This window comes from Callorhinus ursinus, unplaced genomic scaffold, assembly GCF_003265705.2.
Source record: "Callorhinus ursinus isolate GAN/ISIS: 27379988/994484 unplaced genomic scaffold, GSC_fseal_2.0 scaffold41, whole genome shotgun sequence".
NCBI lineage: Eukaryota > Metazoa > Chordata > Mammalia > Carnivora > Otariidae > Callorhinus > Callorhinus ursinus.
The window spans coordinates 8,127,180-8,138,827 of record NW_027397103.1 but is presented as its reverse complement, the minus strand read 5'-3'; the positions used below and the strand labels follow the sequence as shown (position 1 = coordinate 8,138,827).

General features: G+C 53.6%; 2 protein-coding genes across 5 annotated transcripts in view; one reads left to right on the top strand and one right to left on the bottom strand.

Moving 5' to 3' along the window:
* DDX54 (DEAD-box helicase 54) overlaps nucleotides 1–5,302 on the bottom strand; it is a 19,487-nt gene extending 14,185 nt beyond the window's left edge. Inside the window, exons 1-4 of one of the 3 annotated variants that reach the window (XM_073881082.1) lie at nucleotides 5,090–5,302; nucleotides 2,566–2,695; nucleotides 887–957; nucleotides 115–303 (exon numbers count right to left, since the gene is read on the bottom strand). In XM_073881082.1, the coding sequence (XP_073737183.1) occupies nucleotides 115–303; nucleotides 887–957; nucleotides 2,566–2,695; nucleotides 5,090–5,263 (564 nt within the window). In that variant the 5' untranslated portion in view covers nucleotides 5,264–5,302. Of the gene's footprint in view, nucleotides 1–114; nucleotides 304–886; nucleotides 958–2,565; nucleotides 2,696–2,905; nucleotides 2,927–5,089 lie in introns of those variants that run through there. The other 2 variants (XM_025889658.2, XM_073881081.1) reach the window with 2 other exon arrangements.
* A 138-nt stretch (nucleotides 5,303–5,440) lies between these two features.
* RITA1 (RBPJ interacting and tubulin associated 1) lies at nucleotides 5,441–10,476 on the top strand. 2 transcript variants are annotated; one of them, XM_025889660.2, is made up of 4 exons: nucleotides 5,441–5,792; nucleotides 5,990–6,110; nucleotides 6,481–6,846; nucleotides 9,430–10,476. In XM_025889660.2, exons 3-4 carry the CDS (start codon nucleotides 6,536–6,538, stop codon nucleotides 9,935–9,937), a joined length of 819 nt encoding a protein of 272 aa, XP_025745445.1. In that variant the 5' UTR covers nucleotides 5,441–5,792; nucleotides 5,990–6,110; nucleotides 6,481–6,535; the 3' UTR covers nucleotides 9,938–10,476. The 2 variants fall into 2 exon arrangements, with proteins under 2 accessions (XP_025745445.1, XP_025745444.1); XM_025889659.2 differs by having other exon boundaries at nucleotides 5,968–6,110.
* The last annotated feature ends 1,172 nt before the right edge of the window (nucleotides 10,477–11,648 follow it).

Genomic DNA, 11,648 nt, shown 5'->3' with positions numbered 1-11,648 from the left:
GGGGGGGGGGGGGGGGGGGGGGGGGGGGGGGGGGAGAGAGAGAGAGATGACTTAGCCCGCACAGGCCTCCCCGACCGGCCCCAGCTCAGCCCAGCGGCGCCGGCCCCAGCACACCTCCTTGGTGAACTTCATGGTCTGCAGGGCCAGCTCGCGGGTGGGCGAGAGGACAAGGGCACGAGCCCCACTCTGGGCGCTACGGGTCTTGAGCCGCTCGAACATAGGGATGAGGAAGCAGGCCGTCTTGCCGCTGCCGGTCCGGGCCATGGCCACCACGTCCTTGCCATCCAGGATCACCGGGATGGTCTGGAGGGAAGTGGGTGGGGGAGGGGCAGGGTCCGCTCCTGCCCCCTGCACCACACGATCCAGAGCACCGAGCCCCCAGGGAGTGGGCAAACTCGGGGTCTCGGTAAGTGGTTAGGGGTCTGTTGCCCAGTCCTGCGCCCATTCCTGCCAAGCCTTATTTGTACCCTTCCAGGGATGAGCAGCTCACTATTCCCAACCCTTTCCACAGCTGGGACACACCCCTCTTTAGGTAAAGCCAGACTCTAACTCCCTGTCTGATCCTCCTCCTCGGGACCCCAGAGAATCACTGTCCACCTCTTGGCTAACTGTCTGAGGACAACGCTCACGACGCAGGGGTGATAATGGGGTGCCTGCGAGCTGCCTGGGCAGGGGTTCAGCAGTGGGCAGCCTTGGGGAAGCTCAAATGGCAAAGAGGCCAACTTTCTCCACCTGGGAAAAGGACCAGCTGTGGGGGGCTTCAGCCAGAGTCAGGGGAGACAGATGTGACAGCCCAGACAGGGGGTGGGGATCGCGAGGCTGGACAGGAGGGCCAAGTCGGTCATCCCTTCCTCCCAAACCCCATTAACCTTTCCCCGTCTCATACCTTCCTCTGGATGGGTGTTGGCACCTTGTAGCCCTTCTTCATGATGCCCTTGAACACCGGGTAGCTCAAGCCTGGGAGAGAGACACAGGGATGGTCAGGGGGAGGGCAGCCCCCGCGGCACACCACGGAAAGCCAACCAGGACGGGTGACCGTGTCATCAACGTCAAAAGCAAGAAGAAAAGAACGGCGACAGAACAAAACTTAGGAGACAAACCTACCCCCTGGGGGGGATACACCTCATGTGGATTCTGACTTGAACACACTCGTGAGACAACTTGGGGTCTCAAAGTGGCGGGGTCTCAGCCCTGCTGAGGATCTGTGCCTGTTGCAGGCGTGGTAAGGTCATGTGGGAAGTATTCAGGGATACAGAGAAGGGATGTCTGTGATTTGCATCAGAATCCTCCAGGATGCTGGGGACAAGCTGGGGTGGGGGGCGGTTTGTGGAGGAAACGGGACAGTTGACAATGGCAATGGGTACAGGGAGACTTACTGTTTTCTATTTTTTTTAAATGTTTGAAATTTTTTTTTTTTAAGATTTTATTTATTTATTTGAGAGAGAGAATGAGATAGAGAAAGAGCATGAGAGGGGAGGGTCAGAGGGAGAAGCAGACTCCCCGCCGAGCAGGGAGCCCGATGCGGGACCCGATCCCGGGACTCCAGCATCATGACCTGAGCCGAAGGCAGTCACTTAACCAACTGAGCCACCCAGGCGCCCTAAATGTTTGAAATTTTTTATAGCTAAAAGAAAAGGGTGGGAAGTGGCCAGGGCCTGAGATGGGCGTGCGTATGGGTGCTGACCAATTGAGGCACGTGGCCCTGTGTGGGGAAGGAGGTGGCCTTTGGATACTGAACGTGACTTGGCGTTATGGAAATGGGAGGACAATGGGAGGCCTGGGGGCAGGATGCACGGCGGTTGTAGCTGCTTTTTGGTCAACCCTTCATCTTTATGATCTGGAAAGGTGAAAAGTAGCCACGTGTAGATGTTTTTATTTGCTTTTTCTCTAATTATTGATAAAAGTTTAGCAGTTTTAATATATTAATTCGCCATCCAAATTCCTTTTGTGAGTCGACTTTTCATTTTCTTCACCCAGTTTTCCATCAGGGTATCTTTTTCTTACTGATTTGTAAAAGCTCTTTGTATACTACAGATGTTCATCCTCTATCTGCCCCCAAAGTTGCAAGTACGTCCCTGATACAGCATTTACTTTAACTTAGTTTACACTGTTTTCCTGTAAATATACATCTAACTGAAAAAAAGTTAAATCAGACAATGTTCAGATCATACTTAGAAAGGGCTTCTTTTTAAAATTATAAAAATATTCACCTTGATATTTAATCTTTGTGCCAGATGCTACTAATTTGTAAAGAGCAAGAAAGAGAGTTCATTCAGCGTTCCTTCCCGCTAGCCAGGTGTCCCGATACCACCCACTACTTCACCTTTCCTCCCTCTCCTCTGAAATGTGTTTTGTCCTGCAGTAAATCCCTGAACGTCCTCACCTGTTCTGTCGCCAGCGCTGCCCTGAGTCTGCTTTATCTGCTCTCTCACTGGGTCAGTCCTCAGTCTACCCGATGCCTACCACAGAGCTGGGCCTCAAGCAGACATCAGTACCAGAGCCCAGAGGGCATGATGAGCCCCTGCTGTGACTCCCCCAAAGTTCTCGGATGCCTGGCTCACCCACCCATGGACTGGAAGCCTCCGGACTTCTTCTTTTTCTTGTTCTGGGCGCGTACCATCTCCCGCGTGTCTGGCTCCACGTCTGAGGTGCACTCCGAGGTGGGGAAGGTGGGCAGGGGTCTGCCAGGTCCCAGCTGGGAGGGAGGAACAGAGAGGCAGCGTCACGCCAGGCACAATCAGACCACTGCGGGAAGGGAGAGGGACTATCTTGTTGTGGGCACCCTTCCATTCAAGCCGATGATGCCCCCACCAGATCACGTGACTTCTCTGCTAAAGGGCTCCCCATGACTGGGCCCGGGCAGGGCAAAGGGTCAGAGAGTGGGCCGTGCAGACAGACTGCCTACGTTTCAATCACTTGCCAGTTGTGAGACCTCAGGCGAGAGACTTCATCTTCCCGAGTCTGTTTCCCCATCTGGGAAACAGGGATGACAGACAAGAGCGTTTGTCTCACAGCGTGTGTGAAGACTAAATGGGTAAGTGTAAAGCCTAGATCAGCACCCAGCACATAAATGGTGGTACTATCATCACTGTCATCCTGGTCTATCATCCAAAACCCTCAAAATTAAAAACTCTAGAGGGCCAATCAAAGCATGTACTGTGTGTGTGGTACTAGACTTCTCCAAGCTGCCCTGTCCCCCTCTCCCGAGCCCCCTTCTGATCCATCACCCCTCCCAGCTCTGCTCTCTCTAGTGCAGCCTCCTTCCTGCCTAGCCAGGACCTACTTGTCCTAGCATGGCTATATCCAACCCAGATACCTCCTCTGGGGAGACTTCGCAGACCACAGAGCTGTCCCCCTTCCTCTCAGAAATAACACTTATGGAGCACTAATTCATAATTATGGTTAAAACTTCTGTGGCCCTCGCTCTAAGCCAGGTGATGCTCTGAGCATTCATATAAAATTACCCCGCTTTTAATCCTCACGGCTACTCTATGAAGTAGGGACTATTAGTTTGTCCATTTTACAGAGAAGGAAACTGAGGCACAGAGTGACGAAGTAACCTGTCCACACTCACACAACCAGCAGGGATTTGAACCGTGGCTTCAGAATCTATGTTCTTTCGTCTGTGACCCTCTGTGGCCCCCTACAACTGTCTGGGTGAGAGCTGCAGTGTGTCTAGTGCAGTCTGTGAGCTAAGAATGGATTTTATACATTTAAAAGATTGTAAAAACATCAAAGAAGACAATGACTTTATATGGCCCCACAAAGCCTAAAATATTTACCACCTGGTCCTTAACAGGAAAAGTTTGCCAACCTCTGTTCTAGACGTGTGAAAACAAAGTACCTGGAACCCACTGGTGCCCCAGCAATATTTACTGAAGGAGTAGAATGCGTGAACACCGTAATTTAATCCTTTCATGAGTCTCTGAGGCACATATAATCCTCTGTCTTGTACGCATGTGTAAACTTCTGCCTTCTACAGATGTGGCACAGAGAGGTTAAGCAACGTCTCCAAAGTCCCACAGCCAGTACAGGGTTGGGCCACATTTGAACACAGGACCGACCGCACCAGGGCAAAGCTCGTCATCGGAACCATATCCGTGGGCTCTTCTTTGGCACCTACTACCTTGCCCTCCTGTGCTTTAGCAATTTCTCCACGTTTACAGAGCACCTACTGTACGCCAAGCACTGGCTCCCTTGGGGTGGGGAAACATAATCAGATCCAGTCTGGTCCCCGACCTGGAGAACCGTAGATCCCTCTCTTCATCTAAACACTCACTCTTTCATCCACCTACCCAGACCCACTCTGTGCCAGGCACCGGCTGGGCACAGGGCTGTGGGAAATAATGGGCTTTTAGCTCTTTTGCCCCCTTGGTGCTCACACCCGACCCTCCACCTTTTACATATAGTTGGCACTCAGTAGTGGAAACAGCACGGGCCCTGGAACCAGAGATTTGAATCCTGGCTCTTCCGCTCACAAGCTGTGAAGTCTTGGTCAAGTTCCTTAACCCCTCTAGACCTCAGGGTCCTCTGGAAAATGGAGATGGCAGCACTTAGCTCACAGAGCTGGTATGAGGATTACATGGTAAGGCTTGTAAAGTTCTTAGCGTGGAGCCTGGCACATACTAAGCGGTCAGCAAACGCGAGTTTAATTTACTATCAGTTATCCAGGGTCTTGGGGGCGTCACTCTCAAGCCAAGGGGCCCGGCCTCCGCTTAATTCAACCCGGCAAGAATCCCCCAAACTCTTGGAAGTCAGTGCTTCGGCACCCGCACTTTTCATTGGGCCAAAGGGAGCTAGGACCCGCCCCTTGGGCAGGAGGTAGCCAATGAGGGGCGACGACCAAAAGCCGGCCAGGAAGGCCCGAGGGCCCCGGCCCCTGAATGCAGAGGCTCTAGCGTCGGCAGCCGGGGCGTGACGGGCACGGAGACACGTGCTCAGGCTGGCGGTCCTGTCCCCGACCCCCAGCCAGCCGACCTCTCCCCACCCTCAGCCGTGCCCACTCCCCAGCTGGGGAAACCGAGGCCGCGGGGCGATGCGCGGAGCCGGGGCCCGGGCTCCTAAGTGTGCCCCGGCCCCGCACTCCTACCTTCTGGGCCCGGGCGTCATCTTCCGCCTGGATCTCAAACTCGCCGTCCTCCGAGTCGCTGCTGCGGGCCTGGGAGGCTGCGCCTCGGCGCTTCCGCAGCCCCTTCTTTTTCCTCCACTGGGCCATGGCAGCGCGGGACCGAGGTCCGGCCCCCGGGCGCGTGCCGGCCGCCATGCGGGCCCCGGTGCAGGGAACCGGGGAGGGGGCGGGGCCTGCGGGGACGTACCAACGGCGCGGCTGGGCGGGGGGAGCACCGCGTCTATGCGGCCCCGCCTGCGCCACCGCCCCTTCTGTAGCCCCAGGAGGATTGGCGCGCACGCGCGGGCACACCTCTGACTGGCGTGAGAGTGTCATCTCCGAGGCTTCGGGGAAACTGCAGGGGCGTCCGGAACGGGGTGCACTCCCCCGTGCCAATGGTTCCGGCCGCGCCGTCCCGCCCCTCGCTGGTTGCCGTGGGCTGCGCGCGCCGAGCACACGTCTTTAGGGCCTGGCTGCCCCCTGAGTCCATCCCCTCGGTTCCCGGGGCTGCGGCTGAGGCGGGGGGGTGGGGGCTGGGGACGGCCCGAGGTGCCTGGGCTCCCGGGGTTCCCGGGGTCCGGGCTGCAGATAAGCTGGGATCTCGGTGGCATCTTCAGAGGAGTTCAGACCTGGTGAGGAGGGGGCGCTGAGGTTGCAGCAGACATGCTGGAGCTGAGATGCTCAGGTAAGAAAATAACTCAAGATTGCAGGGACCTCGAACATCAATCGGGGCGTTGACTTGGGGAACAGGGAATATGGGGCAGTTGGAGGGATGGGTGTGACCCTCCAGTAGTAGAATGGTTAAGTGTATAAGCTCTGCGCTCCTTTGTCAGGTTGAGGTTTTTCTTCCACTGTTTTAGCTTTATTAGGTGCGACTTACAGGTGTGACTTCGGCTTCTGAAGCCTCAGTTTTGTCATCTGTGGAATGGACATAACCGAAGCTACTTCGAAGGACTGTTAAGAGGATTACGTGAAACAATGCTTGTGAAGCTTTTTGCACAAGGTAGGCATGCGATAATGCTGGCTATTCACCCCATAAACGTATACAGGATATAAGGACCTGCCCTGTCTCCCGCATCCCACTATGCTAAGTTTTCTCGATGGTGCCAAAACAGGCACAGGCCCCATCTCTTTTTCATCCCCCATTCAACATTGAGCACTGTATGCTAGGAGTGCACATTTATTCATTAAATATTTGCCAGTAGCGCTCCTCTCCCTGTTGTTGTGACAGCCAAAAGACAGATGAACAAATTTCTGAAGTGTCCCCTGGGTTTGGCAGCTCCCCTTTTGTCCTTGGGTTGGGAACTTAAGAGCCCATCTTCCTGTGCTGGCACCAACAATGACAGGGGTGCCACCCTGACCCCCTTTTACAGGGAGCCCTGGAGACAGGACCTGGCAGGCAAAGCATGTGTGCTATCACACGGAACCATGGGCAGCGTGAAGACCCCTGTGGAGCTGGCCGTCAGTGGGATGCAGACTCTCCATCTTCAGCACCATTGCCGGGGCAGCCACCGGGTCAAGGCCAGGGCATCCTACGTGGATGAGTCTTTGTTTGGCAGCCCTGCGGCTACCCGGCCCACACCACCAGACTTTGACCCACCCTGGGTGGAAAAGGCCAACAGAACCAGTGGAGTGGGCACAGGGACATCACGGGCCTCAGGGGCCAACGGGAGCTGCAAGACCACCTCCTCCAGGGGCAGCACCCCAACCCTCACACCAAGGAAGAAGAACAAATACAGGTAACAGGATGGGGAGATACACTTCTGTACTCATGAAGCCACCTGGGTTCCTATTAGAACCCTGCTGTTGACATGCTGTGTGACTTTGGGCAAGTACCTTGACCTCTCTGAGCTACAGTTTCCTGTTGTGGAAAATGGAACCTAGTGGGACTATTGAGAGGAAATGAAATGAGGTGTGTACGGGGCTTGGCACGATACCCTGACAGGAAGCGCTCAGTGATAGTGACAATGGTTGAACACCATTTCCAAACGCCACAGACCAAGCAAGTGAGGCCCAGGGGAGTCAGGTGATTTGCCCAAGATCACAGAGCAATTTGCATAAGAATGTTAATATGGTTGATCCGTGAAATGACATAGATGTGGTGGGTCCCAGTTTTAGCAAGTCGTTTCAGAAATGGTTTTGCTGCCTTTTCACGAACAAGCTAGAAAAACAGGAGTTGATGCTAATAGTTACTATTGTAAATTAATAAATTAGATTATTTGGATTATTTCAGGTTGATACCAGCATGGAGGGAGGTGTCTAGTGGTGGGCCACAGAGCTCTATCTTGTTTATTGTTATCGGTGGTTTGGACAAAAACACAGAAGACTGGAATATTAGTCATTTACAGCTGCCATAATAAAATACCATAGACTGGGGAGCTTAAACAACAGAAATTAGTTTTCTCACAGTTCCGGAGGCTAAAAGTCCCAGTTCTAGGAGCTAGCAGGCTGAAGCCTCTCCTTGGCTTACAGACAGCCACCTTCTCGCCCTGTTCTCGCATGGCCTCTTCTCTGTGAGCATGTGCATTCCTGGTGTCTCCCCCCTTATAAGGACACCAGTCCTGTTGCTTCAGAACCCACCTTTATGACCTCATTGAAGCCTAGTTATCTCTTTAAAATTCAGTGTGAATTTTGGGAGGACATAGTTCAATCCGTAACAATTAGCCAATCATATTTAGGGTTCATTCTGAGCTAGGAGGGGCATAGGTTGGTAGAGAGAAGTGAAAATGGGAATGGTGCCTATTTAAGGAGATAAAGTTCAATGAGAGAAAAGCAAGGCTCCGTTATTATTATGCCAGCTTGAGCGCCATGCATCTGATGTGGGGGCTGTAAGGTAGGGTCAGGTTGGCGTTAGCAGCGTTGACACCTACAGGGTAGCTAAAAATGCTAATGTTAAGTAAGTGTGGGCTGCATTAACAGAGGTATGGTGTCCATGACGAGGGAGGTCAACTCCATGCTCTCCTGGAGGGTGGGACTTTTGTGCAAGATGCTGACAAGTAGAAGTTGTCAAGTGAGAATGTACATAAGAGAGAGAGAGATGCTGTTGAGTAAAACCTTTGGCGCCGGACAGACATAGGCAGCAAGCAAATGTGGTTTGAAGCGGCAAAAAGTTGACTTTTCAAAGACTTGCAGTTTGAACACAGAAGCACTGTCAGTCCTGACGAAAAGCCATGGAGCTGACACCTCATAGGTGTGCCATGAATATTTGTGAGATTAATAGAAAAAAATAATTGCTGAGTGAATCTAATTAAAGGTGAGAAGCCTAGAAGTCACTTAGATCCGATATGCTGCTCCTGGAGCTTGGGCCCTTGAGTCAGGCTGGATTTGAATCTTGTCTCTATACCCTCCTTATTATAGGGGGCCTTCCTCTCCCTATGCCTCCTTGTCTTATTTGTAAAGTGGGATTATCGTATCTCCCTCCTGTGGATATTTGTGAGAGATAATGAGATGATGCATATGACGTGCTGAGTTCTGGGCCTGCACATGAAGAGCCCTCAGTAAATATTCAAAAATTTAAAAAGCTTCTCTGGTGATGAGGCCAGGTCAGCGTTATAACACAGGTTCAAACTGAGCGCCCTCTCGAGTCCAGGCACCGCGCTGTATCATTTCAAATACAGTGGGACGGGCCACAGGACTGCAGAGGGTTCGTCTGACAAGGCCACTAGGGAGAAGGAGAATTGGGGGTAAAAAAAAAAAAAAAAAAAAAAAATAAGGTAAAGACCTGTAAAGATTAAGGTTATACTTATTGGGACTCTTACATGCAAGTGACGTGGAAGACTTACCCAAACTGGCTTCAGCGGAAAAAGGATGTTTAGGGCTTGTTTATCAGGGGCTCAAACTGTGGTTGGATCCTGTCTCCCTCTTAGCACAGCTTGCCCCGACACGTCGCATCCGAGCCAGCCACCAGCTGCCCTTCTATCCTGCTGGCTTCTCAAGGCCAGTTGGCAGACAGACATCTTTCCTGGTAGTTTCAACAAGGGTCCTAAGGCAGGCGCTCATTGGACAGGATGGGTCATATGGCCTTTCCCAAGCCAATCAGTGTGGCCAGGAAGATGGAATATGCAAATTGGCCAGGCCTGGAAAAGGGGGCAGTCAGGATGCGGGGGACTGGCTGTGTGGCAGGGGAAAAAACAACAGAGATGGGGGTGGTGGGACACCAGAGGGCTGTGGCCTCGCTGTGGGTGCCAGGCTGGGAGACAGGGACTTTGGGATCTACAGGCAACCCTCTCTGCTACTGGAGGTGCCTGGCAGCAGGTGGGGGCTTAAGGTTTTTAGGGTTTGTTCATTCCCCCAGCTCACTGCATTTCTCTTCCCTTTTCCAGACTGATCAGCCACACTCCTTCTTACTGTGATGAGTCGCTATTTGGCTCCCGACCCGAGGGCACCAGCTGGGAGGGCCCGTGGATGGCAAAGGGGGATGCTGCCAAACTCCAGGCCCTCTTCTGGACACCCCCAGCCACCCCTAGGGGCAGCCACTCGCCCCGCCCCAGGGAGACCCCGCTGCGAGCCATTCACCCAGCTGGTCCCTCGAAGACAGAGCCCGAGGTGGTGGCAGACTCCCAGAAGCTGTACACAGATGGGTTAGACTCTCTACACCCTCGGAGGCGGGAACGTTCCCATTCCCTTACACACCTGAATGTCCCCAGCACTGGTTGCCCACCTGCCAGTGCCCCCCACACCAATGGGCCTCGGGTTCCCAGGCCTTCCCTGTCGGGGGTGACCTTCCAGAACCCTCAAGTGACGCCCAGGGCTCGCTCAGTTCGTATTTCAGTGCCAGCCACCCCCCAACGAGGTGGGGCCACCCAGAAACCAAAGCCCCCTTGGAAATGAGTTTCTTGGTCCTCTCATCAGGTTTGCCCATGGGGTCACGGTGAGGGGCCCAGTTTCAGAGTCTCCCAGGTAACCATGAGGCATTGGAGAAGCGCTCAGGGGAGCAGACATAGCAAGAGTGGACAGTGCTCCCCTTTATGCTGACATCCACCAGTTTCTTCCTACCTTTTACTCCATGATTTGATGCCTGCCCCTTGAGATGCCTGTTCCAGTTTTGCTATAGCCACAGGCCGAGTGAGTGCCGACCCAGGGGTGCCCCTGGGAGGGGCCCACCACTCCCCCATCACTCCCACAGCATCGTCTTGTTGCCAAGTGTGAATAAATGGCACGATCGCCAACCTGGAGGGTCCCTTCTTCCTTCAAGCCAAGCTTCCTGCTCAGGATGAGTTTCCAGCTGAGTCTGGAGTTTTCCCAGGCACAGCGAACGGACCATGGGGAACAGAGGATCTGGGTGACGCGTGGGTGGACATGTTTTTATTTTTAATAATCATGTATTTATTTTCACATATTAAAAATATATCAGTAGCTCATCAAAGCCATGACTGACTAATTTTATTTTCCTCAGGGCAAGGCCAGTAAAGGCCTGAGTAGAATTAAATAACAAAGATAAATACAATGAGGAAGTGGCAGAAATCATAACTGTCGCGAGTTGACAACTGAAGTTTGAGGACATGGGCCTCCTACATTTCCCACATTTTCCCAAAAAACAGAGTGACGAGGAGGACTCTGCCAAGTGAAGTCCAAGAAGGCCAGAAAGTTACACATGGCATCTGGAGAGCACTCAGAACAGAGAGGCGTAAGCAGTCCGGGAGCGCCCTGCTGTCTGGCTCTGCTGCTTGTCGTCTGCACTGCCCTGGGTCAGGTCACTTATTCTGCTCGGATGGGGTTACACTCAGAATCCCAGGATCCTGCTGGATTTGGGTGGGGGCTAGGCTTTGGCCTCTTCGTGTCCCCACTTACTCCAGTGCACCTCCAGGAAGCACTGGGATTCTAGAGAGCCCAGTTGGAAGCCACATCATTGGTTTTGTACCTCCACTTCCAGGAGAGGGAGAGCGGACGTGTGGGGGGAGCAGTCTGGGAGGGACCAGCAGTGGCCAGGACCAGGGACACCCATGCAGACGCTTACAGGGGTCAGGTGGGCCATGAGCCAAGCAAGCCAGCCGCACCCTGGCACAAACACTTTGTACGTATGTAGGATGTTTAAACTAGAATTTTCACGAAGAATTAGTTTCCTCCTTGGTTTCACCGGAGACACCCAGCTCTCCTCTGCCTTTATCTCCTCGCCCTATGTCATAATAGATGAACCAGAAATGCCTCTCCTCCCGAGTACACTAAAGAGGGCGACGGCCCAAGTGTGATGGTACTGGGGCAACTGGCACAGGCCGTGTGTTTGGGAGGCAGCTGGGAGTGGTGGGGACTGGGGCAAGCTGCAGTGTCTGCCATCTAAAAGGGGCTGCTGCTCGGCTCTCGAAGATGGGCGGACCCCAGGGTGTCTGGATGAGATATTTCCAGAAAAAGCAGAAAGCTGAATTTCTCTAGGACAGCCCCGACCCGAAAACCTGATTCTCCTGGAGTTCTCTGCCTGCCCGCCCCGCGCGCCCCCCACCGCCCCCCAACCTCCTGCAGGCAGCTGTGAGCACAGCCCGCCGCCCCGGTGGCTGATACGTATGTCCACTACAGCCATGGCCCGGAGTCTGGGGCCAAGAAGGCT